This window comes from Trichosurus vulpecula, chromosome 4 (assembly GCF_011100635.1).
Source record: "Trichosurus vulpecula isolate mTriVul1 chromosome 4, mTriVul1.pri, whole genome shotgun sequence".
Classification (NCBI taxonomy): domain Eukaryota; kingdom Metazoa; phylum Chordata; class Mammalia; order Diprotodontia; family Phalangeridae; genus Trichosurus; species Trichosurus vulpecula.
This window is the reverse complement of record NC_050576.1, coordinates 233,118,471-233,135,936: the sequence shown is the minus strand read 5'-3', so window position 1 is coordinate 233,135,936 and position 17,466 is coordinate 233,118,471. Positions and strand designations below refer to the sequence as shown.

The window sequence follows — 17,466 nt, the reverse complement described above, 5'->3', positions numbered from 1 at the left end:
ATTGTTACAAAACTTAAAATTGAGTAAACAAAGGACCCTTGTAATATTTATCTCACATTATTGTTTTTACTGGTGTCATTTGAGTCAAGAGGTCAGGACCAAATTAGAGACTTTATTTCTTAAAAATTGGAATCAGCTGTTGAAATAGCAAAAATTACACGGATACTTTCATTCTTTCTTGAGGGTTGTTGAAATCTCAGCTTTTCTTTTGTATTAGGGGGAGCTGTAATGCCTATTATATTTGATCTGTCTTTTCCATAAGAATAGAAATTTGTGGAATACTACTGGGATATAAGAAATGACAAGCTGGTTGATTTTAGAAAAACATGAAAAGACTTCCATGATATAATGAAAGGTGAAATGAGCGGTACCAAGAGAATGTGGTACATGGTAACAGAAATACTGTCCTAAGAACAACTTTGAATGATTAATTCATCTTAAGTATCATAAAAACTCAAACCAACTACAAAGGACCTGTGAGAGAAGATGCTATCCACCTCCTGAGAAAGGACTGATAACAAATAGAAGGATGTATAGTAATGATATATGTGTGTGTGATATGTGTTACATATGTACATATATGCACATACACACATATATAATATGTATATATGTGTTTAATTGTAGCCTTCTCTAAGGCGAGGTGGAGAGGGAGAGAGAAAAAAATAGAAAGTGTACATCAGAGAATAAAAGAAAACTCAGAAGCACAGAAGAACAGGGTAGCTTTGAAAACAATGTATAGTATTTATTACATAGTTTTGAAAAAAGTAAACAGTCTGAAATGGAAATTTATGGTTTTATATTGAACTCTCTTCTCTCTTTATGTTGTACTGTGTACATGGAAACATTGCCTTTTTTGTCTTTCTGCATTTAAATTAAAAATGAATAATAAAAAAGAATAGGAATTTGGCATTTGGCATTAGATTTTTTTTTTCTATCCATGTGGCTGATTACTTCTTTGGATTATTTTACTGCTGACTTTTCTGGTGTTCTTGAGGCTAAGAGGTCTTACTAGAAAGTACTCTAGACTCCTTAGATAGCTATAGTCACTCTTATCTTGTTGTGTTTTGTGATTTTATAAATTTTACCCTTTAGGTTTAGGTTTTTCTGTGCCCCAGAACGGAGTAATCACATAATCTTAAAAGGATATTTTCTAGTGTTTTTTTTTTTTAAGGCAATCAGGGTTAAGTAACTTGCCCATGGTCACACAGCTAATAATGTCTGAGGTTGGATTTGAACTGGGGTCCTCCTGATTCCAGGGCCAGTGCTCTATCTACTGCATCACCTAGCTGCCCCCCTTAAAGGATATTTTCACAGTTGTGTTAATTTTTTTAAAAATAAAGAAGCAGCCTTTCACACATATTCTCTCCATTAACATGCTTATGAGTAAATATGTTAAGTGTTCAGAGAATATTATGAATAAGTTCCTCCTTTTCCCTTTGTGAAGAGTCCTAAAAGTCTTCTCCAATCAGTTGCTAAGTCTTGTCTCTGCCTCCATAGCATCTCTTGCCCCGCTTCCCTTTTTTTTTGCTCTTATACCTACCCTATCACCTCATGCCTGGACCATTGCAGTAATGGCCCATGTGGTCTCCCTGCCTCAGGGGTCTCCCCACTCCAGTCCATGCTGCACACAGCTGCACAAAGGATTTTCCTGAAGCATAAACAAGTCTGACCAAGTCTGCCCCGGGACCTCTGGGATTCGATATAAACTCCTTTTTGACATTTAAAGCTCTCATTACACAACCTTTGTGGTCTAGCCAAACTGGCTTGTGGCCATTCCTCATATTGGCGATCTCATAGATCCTTGTCTTTTCCTAGCAGTCCTCATCTCTTCTTTTCTTCAGAATCCCTGCCTCAAAGGCCATCCTGGCCACAAAGTCTTTCCCTATCTCCACCCAGCTGCCAGTGCTCTGCTCTCCTAGTTGCTGGGATAGATTGACTCTGTGTCAAGTGATATATGTACTTGTTGTGTCCTTCTGGGAAAGTGTGAGTCCCGGGAAGGTGGGAACTGTGATTCTTGTTTCTTTATCTCCAGAGCGCTAAGCACATACGTGACGGCAGTTTAATAAATGCATAGGAATTGATTGAGGAGAAGCATTTATCAAATGCTTTATCCCCAGTTTTGGATAATAGCAAGGTCTGGAAAAAGACCTCAGTTTTTCTGAAAGAACACAAGTTGACTTTTTAAAAATTTGGTCGGTAGATTATGTTTTGGCAAATATTAGAACAGATGACTGTTGAAATCAAGGGCTGGCTAAGTAGATTTGAGAATCATCAGTATGAGAATGGTAAGTGAATCCATGGGAGCTGATGAAATCAGCAAGTGAAATAGTACAGAGGGAAAAGTCAAGAAGGTCTAGGATCATGCCCCATAACACACCCACAGTTAGAGGATGAGACCAGGGTGGAGACCCAGCAAAGGAGATTGAGGAGTCATCAGAGAGGTAGGAGGAGAACCAGGAGAGAGGGGTGGGCTGAAAACTAGAGAGAAGAGAGGATCTGGGAGATGAGGGCCATCAACAGCATCAGAGGCTGCAGAGAGATCAAGAAGGGTGAGGATGGAGAAAAGGCCACTGGACTTGGCAACCAAGAGATCAGTGGCAGCTTTGGAGAGAACAGTTTCAGTGGAATGACCAGGTCAGAAGCCAGACTGGAGAGAGTGAAGAAGAGAGTGAGAAGAGAGGAAGCAGAGACAGCGACTGTAGATGGTCTTCTTGAGAAATTTCACTATAAAAGACAGGATGGATATAGGACAACATAGGGATAGGTGGATCGAGTGAAGGTCTTTTTGAGGATGGGAAAGACACAGGTGTGTTTGTAGGCAGGAGAGAAGCAGCCACTGGATAGGGAAAGATTGAAAATAAGTGAGAGGGTGGGACATAATAGAGGGGGCATTTCATAGAGAAGATGGGACAGAATGGGGTTGCCTTGGCATCATCAAGCCAGACAGGTGAAGGACGAGATCATGGCAGAAGATGTGTGAGTGATAGAAGTTTAAGTGAGAAGAGAAGGGGGACCAGAGTTCTCAGCTGAGAGGGTGGGGGAGGGAGAGCCATAGTACATTTGAGGAGGGATGACAAGGTTTGGAAGTGCCCCTGTGGTGAGTGGGCTGCATAAGGTAGGTATAGCAGGATTGCCTAGTAGTGGTGAGGGCCCAGGGTGAGGATGTTTAACACAAATCTGTAGTGGATTCAGTCAGGGTGGGTTTGTGATTTTATTCACCTTCATTCAGCAACATGTGTAGGAGTGAAGGCAGTAGATGGTGGGAGTGATCCAAAGATGCCGATTGTATAGATAAGTTGAGAGAGTGATGGTTGAGGAGGATGCCTGGGTTGTGAGCCTGGATGTACCCTTGACAGTAAATAGGGAAGTTAGGAAGAGAGAGAGAGTTGAGGAGAAAGATAATGAGTTCAGTTGGGGACAAGTTGAGTTTGGCTCCTGGATGTTCAGTTCAAGATGTGAGAGTGGAGCATGGGAGAGAGGTGAGGACTTGATAAGTATATCTGAGAACTGCATAGAGATGATATTGAAACCATGGAGCTGATGAGATCACCGAGTAAAGTATTCTAGAAGGAGAAGAGAAGAGGGCCCTGAAGTTTAACAGGTGATCATGGAAAAAAGTCGTTTAGACATAGGAAACAACTTGTAATAGTATGGAAGTGGCTTATGCTTTGAAAGGAGGGAGAGTTTCAGAGGTTCATCCAGTTTGGCTGAAGTGTAAAGGGCATGCAAGAGAATAATAAGGATATGGAAATGTGAGGTGGCATCAAGATGTGAAGGGCATTGAATGTCAAGCAAAGAAATTTGAACTTTATTCAAGAGGCAGTAGGAAACCACTAAAAGTTTTTAAACAGAAAAGTGAAATGACCTGATCCAGTTCTTAAAAAGATTTTTCTGGCAGTGGTGAAAGGTGGATTTGAGCAGTGAGGCGGGAAGAGCTGTGAGGAGGCTCTTGTAGTTGTTGAGGTACAAAGGTGGGGGGATCAATTGGTGAGATATTGTAGAAATAGAATTGATAGGAAAGGATAGCATGTTTTGGGCTAGTCTCATAATTCAGGGAGAAAAATAGGAGCTAATTCTTAATATGTCTGGTAGGCAGTAGCGTGCTTTTAAAATATTTAAAATAAATTTTGATTGTTCTCTTTTTGTTTTTCTATCACTCACATTTCCCAGTGTGTTCCTCCTACTAACAAACAATGTGGCAAAACTGACCTATATACTGCAAAAAATCTAACCCACTCAGTGTTGTATATGTATAGATTTGAACATCACATGCATAGAGGTGATAGTTGACCCCATGGGAGCTGATGAGACCATTGAGAGGGGACACAGAGAGAAGAGGAGGCCTAAGGCCAGAGCCCCCTCATCAGGTGGGACACGGGTCACGGTCCTGCAAAGGTGACCGAGGGCCAAGCGCGTCTGGAGAATTCAGGGAGGAGAGAGAGTCCCTGGGGGATGGGGAGGCAGCCATCCGGGTCCAGAAGGTTAAGGCCCAGAGGAAAGGTCCTAGGATTGGGCAGTTCAGAGATCATTGGTAACCTTGAAGCGAACAGTTTCGGTGAAGCCAGATTGTGAAGGAGGGATTGAGAACTGAGTGGGAAGTTCCTGAAGTGGAGACAGTTTTTCTTGTCCTGTGGCTGGCCTAAACCTAGACCTAGGATATTGTCCTCTAATTCCATTTTACTGTATAGATCCTTTCCTCTTCCCGTCTCTGATCATGCCCAGCACATTTGCCTGGTGCTAGAGCAGGAAGACTTGGATGTTCCGGTCCTGTCTCTGGTCTGACTTCACCTCACAGTACTCTTAGACAGCTAAGACTGTAGGGGATTTGACAGGCCTTTTGGTGGAAGGGGTTTCCATTTCATGAATTCCTCATAGTGATGGATTTTTTAAAAAACAGAAAACCCTTTGAACCTAAGAGGGTGGTGGGCCCTTCTGGAGAGCCAGCTGAGAAGAGGGAACCCAGGAAACAGGAGGGTGGCAATTTTGGAAAGCCAGCACTGGTGTTGGGTAAGAGGAACTCAATGTTGGGCTTCAGGCCCTGGGTGGGGCAGCAGGGTCCCTCTCCTCTTCCCCTCTTCCAGCCTCATGGTGTCATGGAGTCATAGAGAACATCTATAATATACTATTGAAGTGCCACACCACAAGCATTCTCCCTGCTCGTTAGGGCTGACACATGCTTGCTTACTCATAATTTTCTATAATAAAAGTTGAGCTTTTTAAAAGAATACGGCTTCAATATTTATACTTACTATTACTAGTGAAATGGACATTCATGTAAAGCGGCATTGAAACCTTTTATGAAGAATTTAGCTGTTTTAAGAGCTAAGAAAAACTATAAAATGCTATTTTGCTCATATATAATTTCTCTAACATTCCATAAATTAAGGGTTATTGTGTGAACTGTCACACAAGGCAAGTCACCCCGCCTCGTGTCCTAGGGAATCTTCCAAGAGCTCAAATAGCAGAAAAGATGCTGAGTGTCCAGCACAGGTGAAGGGGGTAGCCCCAACCAAGAGTCAGACCTAGGTCTAGTCCCAGTCGCTACTTGTATGGATTTCACATATGGATTTCCAGGTCTCAAAGAAGTGGTTTTTCAAGTTCTGCTATGTATTATTTAATTTTGGGACCTTGGTGTTATGAAGGATATCCCTCCCCTCATTTTAAAGGTGAGGAAGTGAAGGTTTCCTCTGATGATAGAAGGGTCTTATAGTGTCGAGGGTCAGTGTTAGGAGTGTAAGAAATTACTAGAAATAGAACAGGCAAAAGATATTGAGCTTAGGCAGCCATGGGTGTGCCAGAGAAGTTGCTGTTTTCAGTTGCATAAATTCATCTTAAAAAAATCTGTCATTTTTGAGATCTTTTTTTAAAAACTAAAGTAGAATTCAGGAAAAAAATCTGGTTACTTGATTTTCTCGTTTTTTGGATTCTGTATAATTAGTCAGTGAATATTTATTGAGCATGTACTGCTTAAAGGTTCTAGGATAAATAGATATTTGTTGCATTATTAAGCAGCAGCACACAATATTGTATTAAAGACTGAAAAGTACTTTATGGTATGTCTCATTGTATACATTTACTAGTAAATAGTTCATTTCTGGTCTCATAAAATTGAAAAAAATTGGGGGCTTTCTCTTTATAGTGTGTATGTGAAAAACACAGCATATTTGAGTTATGTACTTCCTTAAAACAACTGAAATACATTTTTTGCCTCCACTCCTGTGGTTTAAAATGCCTTCGACAGGTTGAAAGAATTTAGATAATTTGTTTTACAGAGAGATAAGGGTCTGACATTTAACCCAACCCCAGGTGCATGTGGTTTCTTAAAAAATGTCAAAAAGGTCACATGATTTTAGTGTACAAAGTTAGAAAAACAAGATCTAGTTAAGTGTCTTAACTGAAATGGAACGTAAACCAAAAAGAAATTCCTAATACCCCCAAAAAGTTAAGAAAATTTTTAATGATTTTTTATAAATGCCAAGTAGTTTTCCTTTAAAATGTCAATATCTGATTACTATAAACAGTAGTTTAGCAAGTTAACATGAAAACTTGATCGTTTTTGCATTATATGACTGTGAAATTGGGAGTATGATATTTTAAATGAAAACTGTAGGTCAGTTTCTCATTTTGGAGAATTAAATTCCCATCGAGTTAGAAATTAGCTCTATAGTGTATGTATATCTTTTTTATCTAAAGACATCTCACCATCTTCGAAATGACTCTCTTCAGTGTTGCCAGTTGAGGTGCAATTTTTATGGCTATTTTTTAATCTAAAATCTATCTCTGCTTATGGGTAGCAGTGCCAACTTTTTGACTTGGTGCTCCTTAAAGCATAGACTCATGGTTATAGCAGGAACAGGCTGGATGTGGAGTTGGGAGATCTGGATCGAGGACCCAACTTTAACATCTCATGCCTGAGGGAAGAGAGAGGCCCAGGCTAATGACTCAGAAAATGGTGGTAATGGCACCACTCTCTACCTCACAAACATGTTGTCAGTTTTAAAGTCCTCGATAAATGTGAGTTTTTAGCATTGTGATGTAGCTGGCGCTTTCCTGAAATGTTATTGGAAGTTGTGTCATGGATATGGCACAGCAATAGGGAGCCACAATGCCTTTCCTTCTTCCTAATGGTTTGTGAATGTCCTGTCAGTGATGCTGAATCTTTGTGCTCTGCAGGCAGACGTGTGGCAGTCAGTGTCCTAACAAGATCTGAGATCTCTTTCCTCTCTAGGCTGTTTGCTCTCATACCTCAGTTATGCTGGGACCTTTTGCTCAGAACATTTTTTTTTAAGATTCATAATCATGAAATTAATTCTCATGATGTCATGAAAGAGAAAAGTGGCATTAACTGCCAGAAATTTGTGAGCTAGGTAAATGGTGACATGACCGACTATACCTGTCAAAGGTAAATTAAAATAAATGAGACTCTCACTCCTCTTCCCACGCTGAGCCAGCCCTTTATTGCTTCTGAAGGGCTGCATTCATTTTGTGGCTCGTTCACTGGGGGAGGCATTTTGAAACCCTTTCTTTGTGCAGGTGCTTCGTCAACACTGAATATAGGCCCACGGAGAAATGCTTGCTGAGGTTCAGTCACTGATGCTCAGAAGTTCACTTTTTGTCCACCATGGTATAGTTTGTTTTTTTAAATCTAATTTCATGTGTGAACATTGCATTTTAAATGCCTAAAATGTTGATTTGTGTCTTGTGGGAAGTCTGACAGAATGGAACTCTTGTATCGGCACTTCCTCTTTGAAAGCCTGCTTAGCTCCTGGCCCTTCCTTTGCGGAGAGTCATGTGTAGGTCAGAGCAAGTCTGTCAAATAGATAAGGGAGGGCTGCTTCAAGGAAGCCTAGCACTGATTTTGTTCCTGCTCCCAAGATCAAAGATTATAGGGAGATCACAGAAGGTGATCCTGAGGGTCATAGCCTGGACTTGGAAGCACTGTCTAGCCTGGGCCATGCTTCCTTAGATAGACAGGGCCTTATGACATCTAGTCTTTGGTCTTGACTTTTGTCTGTTTTTGTACAGCGCTCAAATTAGAATTTTTAAAAAATATTTTTAAAAGTTTTGTTTTTTTGCATTTAAAGGGGCAGCTAGGTGGATAGAGTGCCAAGCCTGAAGTCAGGAGGACTCATCTTCCTGAGTTCAAATCTGGCCTCAGACACTTACTAGCTGTGTAACTCTGGGCAAGTCACTCAATTCTGTTTGCCTCAGTTCCTCATTGGTAAAATGAGCTGGAGAAGGAAATGGCAAATCATTCCAGTATCATTTCCAAGAAGACCATAAATAGGGTCAGGAAGAGTTAGATACAACCAGAAAAGGCCTGAACAGCATCAGCTGTATGCAAAAACCATGCTCACACTGCAGTATGTTTGGACAGGATCTGGCGCTAAGGCTAGAGTTTGTCAGCCACTGCTTCTTTTTTTTCCCATTCCAATAACTTCTTATTCTATCCACTACAAATTATCTCTCTTCTTCACTTCATTCCCTCTACTCTGTAACCATTACCTATCTTCTCCCATAGTCTTCTTTCAGTCTGAGATGACTGTTGAAATCAATTTCTTTAATTTTTATCATGCTCTTTGAAACACCAGGCATTCCCAGACTAGTAAGCCAGAGGAGTTTCAGTGGCTTTAGTCAGAAAAATACATTCAATGAGGCAGATTGGTTATTAGTCTTTGAACCAATCATTTGTGGCTTGGCAAGTCTTCCAGCCAACCAGCCATTTAGTGATGGACATGCAAGAGTCATCGTTTTAATTAGATATATAAACTAACTTTTCTCAAAAGTGCCTACTTTGGAATACATTTTTTATTCTAATGGAACACCCCTTTGTTTACTTTTAGAGAGCAATCATATTCTGTTTTTGAGGAATTACTGTAACTGTACACAGTAGTGTTCTGTATCCCGCCTGCTGTAGTTGTCGTGGAAGAGAGCTGTCTAATCAGCTGAATGATCAGTCAGTTGATGGAACAACAAAACCTGTAATGCACTCAGTGTGCTCTTAGACTGGCTGGGAAAACACCTGGATTGTAGCAAAGAGCTAAGCATTTGATCCAAAGAATTTGGGCGAATGAATCCCGAATTGCCAGAGAAGTATTTAAGGTGGAATATGCCATTGGGCCCATAAGGGAGATAACTTTGGGGGGCCTCAAAATCCATACGTGCAGGGGTTTTCTCACCCTATACGTGAACTGGCCTTGGGACTGCAGGAAAGGGTGGGGATTAATGAGGAGGGGAAAATGAGAGGGGAGAGAAGGGGGTACCAGCCTTTGTCTTATTAAATTCTGTTCCTTGTTTGTTCAGTTATCAGCAAAACCCTCTGTGTGATTAACCCCCATAAAACATTTTAGTCTTGTAATTTGGCCAGAAAGCCCCAAAACGCTATAATTTCATTTAACCAAAAGTAAAGAAATTTTAGAAGTGTTGGTACACAAGAAAAAATTGTCTGTTTTCTTGCCCTCGTGTTCATATTTAGTAATCATTAAAGAGTTCTGGACAATTTCCAAATAAATATAACAGATTTAAGGTTTTATATGTTATATCTAGTACTTTGAATCAACCTTCTAAGGCACAGGTGGCAAAGGCAGACTTTGGAGAAAAACTAGCCAACTCAATGCTGAGCATCCTTCCAGCAAATGTGATAGTAATTTTTAATCATTGGAGTCTGTTAGTTTATCTTATTAGCTCTCTATGTGTCTCAGCTCCAGCCAAAACACAGTAGCAATTGAGAAAGTAATAGGTCAGTCAAGGAGCCCTTATCAATACCTGTTCTGTGCCATGCTGTACTGTGTGTGCTATATGTTGGGGATACTGACATCAAAGGGGTCAGAAGACAGAACTTGGGTGAGACCTGAAGGAAGCAAGGAGGTAAGGGGAGGGGGAGAGAGAGAGGGAGAGCATTCTGGGCACCGGGGACAGTGAATGTAAAGTAAAAGGTCACAAGCAGGAGATGTGGAGGAGCAGTGACAGAGGCCATTGTCACTGGACACAGAAGACACGAAAGGTTGGAAGGGGGCTGGCGAGGGAGACTTTGTAAGGACTCTCCTATGAAGTATGATCATGAAGCCTCCAATGTGAATAAATAGAAATCATACTTACTAGATCATGCTATACAGAGCATAGAATTTTAGAATTAAAAGGAAACTTACTGATTATCTTTTAATGTTAAAACAAATAAAACAACCTAAATCAAAAATCTTTCCTGTGAAGTAGGACTTACACAGTGGTGATATTTGCCATTGAGACCTCCCCCTGGCTCCCACCTTGGTCAAAAGGTAGAGTTCATAGGGAGCAAAACTCTCTTCTGTTATTTTAAGCAGCTGCTCATGATTTGGGAATGGGAGGGGAATGGAGTGGCAGTCTCTGCCCATTAGAAGAAGGTTAAGCAGTAGCTTGGGAGACATACCGCTATCCTCTGCCATTGAAAGCAGCAGCCAGAGGAGAGCCAGCCAGTGTGGTGAGTGAGATCAAGCTGTGTTTTTTACAGGAGAATTTAGCTTGAAAGTCAGCACATCCTGCTCCATGTGGTAGAGTGCAAAGGAGGAACAGGCATTCCAACAGCATTCTTTGGATTGTCATCAAATTGAACATAATTTAATTTTGACAAAGTTTCATTAGGAATCTCAGAATCTCGAGTAAATCTTTAGGCCCTGGGAACCAAACAGGAATCATTCAGATACTTGTCGTCTCTCAGATGCTTGGGGTAGACCATCACTTTCCATTCTGGCAGTAGCTATATCAAAAGGAGGATATAAGCCAATTTGAAATGAAAGGAATACAGATGACACCACTGGTTGTTTTTCCCCCACCATAGCCTTTTCAATCATGAGCAGTCCTGTTTTATGGGCATAGCCAAAAAAAAAACCCAAACCCTCATCAGTGTTTTTTTCTTTCTTCCTACAGGCACACCGGTCTACTCAGTAGCATGGGGCCCTGATTCAGAAAAGGTCCTTTATACAGCAGGGAAGCAGCTGATTATTAAACCTCTTCAGCCAAATGCTAAAATTTTACAGGTACTTTTTAGATAAAAGGAGAATCACAGTAAGGACTTGACTGGATTACTGGGCAAAAAGCCATTGGTTGTTGCTGTTGAGTCCTTCTGGGTGGTCTCTTCACCTCTGCGGGATGGATACTTTATTGCAATGATTTAGTGGCCTTTATTGCAGGAATGGACATTGCTGGCTCTGGTTTTCTCTTACTCTTACTAACATGATGGTAGTAAAATATAACTGTTCAGTTCGCAAAGCTCTGACAGTTCGGCACAGTGGGAACTTAACAAAAATAGGCATGAGTTAGGGAGCATCAAAATAGACTTGCCTAAGAAATTTCTGACAAGGCTTGCCTAGAATTCCCACGTGCTCTCATCATCATTGTTGGTAGCTGCTGCTTAGATTTGAGCCTCTGGCAGGCAGAAATCATAACATGTGAAGCATCTTCAGGAGTATCACCGTGTTAACAAGCATGGCGTCAGGATAGATAATATATCAGGATTCACTCAGCAATTATGTTTAAGCACCTACTGTGTACCAAGCACTGTGCTGGACTTGACCTACAGAGACAGACTGAAACCAGTGCCTGCTGGTAGCGAGCCTTGTGCTTTTTGGTCAGAGACGTGCTTCCCAAGTATGAAGTGAGTAAACACCAGTCCGTACCAAGCAGTGAAACACAAGAAGTTGGGGGATCAGGAAAGGCTTCATGCAGAAGATGCTGGCTGAGCTGCATCTCTTTGTAAATAGACATATTTAAAATGTAGTTTTAGGAAAATATAAGCCATATTTTATTAATCTGATTTTAACTTGAGAAAATTGTTTTGTAGCTCTATAACTCATTTGTAATGAGAGCCATTATTTTTATTTTTCCATTTTCCTCTTACAAGTAATGTTGGGATGTTTAACTGTGACAGTTTATTATACACATCATAGTTTTTAGAATGTGATATCAAAACAGTTGTGTTGAAAAAAATTCTTTCTTGAGGGGGCAGAGCCAACATGGCAGAGTAAGAGCAGGGACTTGCTTGAGCTCTCCCTCAAACCCCTCCAAATACCTGTAAAAATGACTCTAAACAAATTCTAGAGCAGCAAAACCCACAAAATGACAGTGAAACAAATTTCCAGCCCAAGACAATCTGGAAGGTCAACAGGAAAGGTCTGTTACACCAGTCTGAGAAAAGAGCACAGTCCAGCGTGAGCTGCGCTGACACAGACGGGGCCAGAGCAGGCCTTGGGGGACTAAATCACTGGCAGTTGTAGTGGTTTCTCAACCACTTAGAAGCATCTTCAGACATCTGTCATTACATCTTTCAAGGAAAATTGTATGATTTTGACATATGTATGAAGACATCTTGTTGGAGAAGAATCTTTAAGGTGATGCTTGACGACACCAAATCAAGTGAGTTTTTGTAGTCAACAATCGATGAACGCAATAATTTCTTGGGTAAGAAAAATTCTTTCTCAATGTTTGCTTTCTAATGAAGAGACATGAACAAGGCTTTGAGAGAATTAGGACATGCAGTTAGGTAGAGGCCATGCCAGTGGACTCTGAGCCCATGTATGCCGCCCCCATTGAGGTTCCTGGCATTGGCCCACACCCTTAGGGAACTGATTCCTGAGATGTGACTGACAGTGGGCTTTGGAGTGGGAGCTGGTCATTGTTTTTCTTTTATTCCTGGCTGTATTCCAGGACCGTGTCTAGCTTGCTGTTTGGGTAGATTTGGAAAATCGTTTCCTATTTGAAAGATCCTGTGGAGAGCTATTGTCTTGAAGCGAACAGGTGTGACCTGAATTGGCTTCGAGGTGTTAAATGATAAGATGATTTAGTCTTTTTGAAGAAGCCCTGCTTCTTTAGCTCAGCAACTCTGCCCAGGTTTCCCTGGAGCAAGAGAAAACATTTGATTATGTCCGGGTCCTCAATGGCTTAGTGCAGCTTGAAGCTTTAATAGCTTTAGAAATATATATTCTACAAATTTGCAAAAGCAATCATTTGAAAGTTTTAATTATTTCAGATTCTTTCATAATGATTTGGTCTTGTAAATTTTGAATAGCACATTTTAAATTTTAACAAACAGGCACCTTGTTACCATGCATTGCCTGTGTGACAGTTTCTGGATGACACTTCTCAGTCCTGTGGATCAGGAGAGGAGGGCTTCTTCCTAGACCCCTGTGGCCCCCTGACCACTTTCTATTAGACTTTCTTGTGGGATCCTATCCAAACTGGCACCTGTGCATCAAGCCTCATTCTCTGGATGATCTTAAGGCTAAGGCTAGGATTACAAATGTGGTCCCTTCAGTGCCTGAGCAGAAGCTGATGAAAGTTTTTACAAAGTTCAAAAATTAACTTTAGTGAGGTATAGCACAAGACAGTAGTTATGGTGAAATTTAATAAGAAACATCAATATTTTAAAATTTTACTTAACCTTTTTAATGTTGTTTTTGTTAAGTTTATAACCCTTATACTTCTGAAGTTATTAAAGCCTAAATTTGCACTAAGACTTTTGGGACACTTGGTATATATGATGAATGAGAAGCAGTAATGAATGGAGAGCTGACCTTGGGGCAGGGAAAACCTTGGTCCAAGTCCTTACTCTCAACCCATCCTGTCTGTGTGATCCTGAGCATTTGACCCTCAGGCCTCTAGGCAACTCTAAAGCCAAGTTGAAGAGAAAGTGTCAAGCTGCATTGGTGGAGGGAATTTCCTATATTATAAAAATTACAGTTCTAGTTCCTGTCCCCTATGTCATAGATTTCTACCTCTATGTCATGGACCCCTTGAAATATATATGTGCATATGTGTATATACATACATACAGAATACATACATATGTGTGTATGCACATACATACATATATACATACGTATGTATGTGTCAAATTCCCAAAGGGGCTGTGGAGAGATCTACGTGTGTGGGTGTGTATGTGTGTGATAGACACACACACTCTGCTCTCTCCTTATGCAAAGTGATGCTCAGTGATTGTGTAGGACACCTTCTGAGGCAGGGTGGGCTCAGGAGAGGGGTGATTGTGGTCGGCCTGTCTGGCACTCCTGACCAATGAGATGACTTCCTCTGAAAGGGGATTGCTTTGTATCCTCTAGGCCTCGTAGTCAAATAGGCAGGAGAGGCAATGAGGGGCACAGACACCCTCCCAGTCTAATCACATGTACGTGTGAAGGCCTTCCAAGGGTTTCCCGCCCCCTAATCCCCAGTTCTCATGTAACTTTCGGCTTTGCCCATTTTTCGTTTCCTTTTCTTTGAATGGAGGATCTGGTTCCCAGCTCTGCTCATGAGATCAGTAGCTTAGCCCAAGGTTGTCAGCAGTGGTTTACATTCCGTTGCTTTCGCAGCCTCAATCTCAGCTCTGTTTGCTCTCTGATAGAAATGACCTCCTTTTAAAGGAGGTCCCCTTCCCCCCTTCCCAGCTAAAACTATTTAAAGATGCTGTATTTTTAAAAAATCAGGGCTTTAAAGGGATTTGCAAGTCATTTTGACCATGTGAAATTTTCGCCTGACTTTAAACCTTACTCCTCCCATAAAAGTTCTCTTCCTTGTTTGGTACTGTACATATAGGTGGTCTTTCATTACTAGCATGTGACATTAGGGTGTGAGGAGCAAAGAGCTGCTGATGAAGTGAGTGCTGTGAGAAGGGCATGATGAACAGGAATGTGTGAGGAGAGAAGACAGGAAAGTTACCCATTCACTCCAGAGCTCCTTGCCTACGGGTGGTGGTTTGTCTTTATCTTTGTATCTCCCTTAGCACTCAAGCAGTGCTTAGTGCTTAAATGGATGAAGTAGAGGCTGAGCAAGACCAGTGAGATGGAGGAACCGATAAGGAGCTGTATCAGCAGGGGAGATGAAAGGGCCACGTGAAGCAGGCCTTGTGGCGAGGTCTCCCCCAGCTTCCTCTTTGATCACTTCTGAGGGCTTGATGTTTGGCAAAAGGGCGCTTTTCATAGACCGAGCACCAATAAAACACACAAATCTTGAAAGACAGGAACTGTTTATTGATCACATAAGACTGAAATGTACATGGATTACTTAGGGAAAATACATGCAAACTTCTGGCCTGTGCAGTTGAGACAGTTATTTTATAGTGTTTATACATAAAAAAAATTGCTGCATGCACATTCTCGCAAGAAGAATGGTGATTTTTTACGGAGGCTGGGACCAGAGGCCTGAGAGCTCCAAGGCTTCAGGCATGGGGATAAAAAAGCTAGCAAAGAATAAAAAATGGAAGGGGTTATGTTAGGTATAAGGAAAAGAGAAAAGAAATGAAGCAGAGAAAGTAAATCTCAAGGGTTAGGTGATTGACCGGTCAAATGGAGAGAAAAAGGAGAGCCATAAGGGGAAAAATGCCTGCTCCGGGGACTGGTGTCCCTCTGACAAAAGAAGACTCTATCGGACCTAGGCCCAAGGGTTGCTGCCTGTGGTTGTGTCTAGCCCATTGGCAGCCATCCTTAATGAAAGAGAAACGTTTGTACTTTATTCTTCCCAGTCTTTTGACCTGGCCACAAGTTATATGTAGGAGTCTAGTTATTCAGCTCTTTTCCCCTTGACTCCTTCTTTATTCTAGTACTTCTAGAAGACAGGTATCATAGCCGTACTGTTAGCTGTGGCCCTTTCCTGGAAGTCTGAACACCACCAAGCCTGCCAGGTCTGTCTTCACTGGCTTCATTTTGGAGACTGCTCCTCAAGTGAGTTTGGGGCAAAAGTTCCTTGCCCTGTCATCCAGAGAAAGCAGCCCCTTTGACCTACTAGAGCCTTGCATCCTCGGCCTATTCTGGAGAGAACAAAAGGCTTTATGGTTTGATCCAGGGTGCCGCTGATGGTGGGTGAATCAGCATGGTGGGTATGGATAGAAGACAGCGAGCCAAGATGACTGTGGATGGAAAGGAGCAAGGGAGAGCCTTGTTCTTTTCCTCCCTTTTTCCTTTTAGCAAGATGACTAATCTACTGCAAAATACCATTTTGGAAACTGTCCTTTTCTTAAAGTTATAAACCTCTTATTTTTTTTTTTTCACAGTGGAAAGCTCATGATGGAATTATTTTAAAAGTGGATTGGAACTCAGTCAATGACCTCATCTTGTCTGCTGCTGAAGACTGTAAATATAAGGTGTGTAACAATTAACTTCACCCTAGGATCGGAAGTATTTAATATATCAAAATATTTAGCACATAAAAACATCCTTAAAGGCCCTAACTTTAACCATACCCATAGCTTTAATAATTGAGTGAAATTCTGTTCCATGCTGTAATAAGTATTACCTTAGCAGCACCTCTCAGTATGCCAAATTTATATTCACAAACTTATTGATGTAAAAAATTGGCCTAATAAAATAGCAGTGTAATTACTGTTTCCATTTTTAGTTACTGTTTAAATCAGTACATTTGTGTTATTAAAGTCAAACCCACTGAGACAGTAAACATAAGGAAACCTTTAGCTTTTGACAAGAATAAATGTGTGGAGGAGAAGACTGACTTTATGTATAATTAGAGGAAAAGTAATCAGAATAAAACCCCATTGACAGAGTACTTATTAAGTAAGAGAAATGAATGTTTTAAGCCACAAACTGAACATTAAAAAAAGAGATTATAATCAAATTTAACGAGGCTTTCTTTTCTTTCAAGATAGGTTTCATTCTTAATAACAGTTAAATTTATATGAAATACTTTTAATTCTTTATGCTTTTCCAAACCTTTTTAGTAAAATGATTTTGCTTTTTGCTGTCATGAAATGTTCCTATATGTTCAACATTTGTACTTTTTTTTAACATTCCACAGAATGTAATTGGCTCCACCTGTCTATTTCTTGTATGTGCTATAAAGTCTATTGATAAATATGAGTTTTATAAAAAGATAACATTGTTTCTAAAGCTTAACTTGATAACACATTGGAAGAGTGCTTACATTTGTCATGGGGGGGGAAGTGAAAAAATGGACCTTGTTCCTTGTTTCTGACAGGTATGGGATAGTTATGGCCGTCTGCTGTACAGCTCCCAGCCTCATGAGCATCCTATTACCTCAGTTGCCTGGGCTCCGGATGGAGAATTATTTGCTGTGGGATCATTTCATACTTTACGCTTGTGTGATAAAACGGGGGTAAGTTACATTTCTGAGAAACCACAGACATACTGTCACATACATTTCTTGATAATGTGTAAAATATACAGAGCTTAAAACCATTTTTAGTGCATGCATCTGGTTGGATTTCTTAATTTAATGCTTTATTTAATTCTAGACTTCATGGGACCATGTGAATTCTTTAAAGTTTTAGGAATGGGGAACATTCTTTAGTATTTGCCTCTCTGGAAAGATTTTACTTTGAACGTGTTTAATCGTGAGGGACATCCTTAAAGGCTATTTTTTCAAAGGCACTATTACTCAAAATTCATGACTAGATCAATGTGTAAAATCCTTTTATTCCTTTAAAAAGTGTAATCCTATTTTTAAGGCAGTTCCTTCCATCATAAAGAC

The 17,466-nt window shown here is 40.7% G+C and overlaps 1 protein-coding gene across 1 annotated transcript in view; it reads left to right on the top strand.

Moving 5' to 3' along the window:
• IFT80 (intraflagellar transport 80) overlaps nt 1-17,466 on the top strand; it is a 111,693-nt gene that overhangs the window by 38,036 nt on the left and 56,191 nt on the right. The window contains exons 6-8 of the mRNA XM_036758235.1: nt 10,906-11,015; nt 16,016-16,105; nt 16,954-17,091. Of these exons, the coding sequence (XP_036614130.1) occupies nt 10,906-11,015; nt 16,016-16,105; nt 16,954-17,091 (338 nt within the window). The remainder of the gene's footprint in view (nt 1-10,905; nt 11,016-16,015; nt 16,106-16,953; nt 17,092-17,466) is intronic.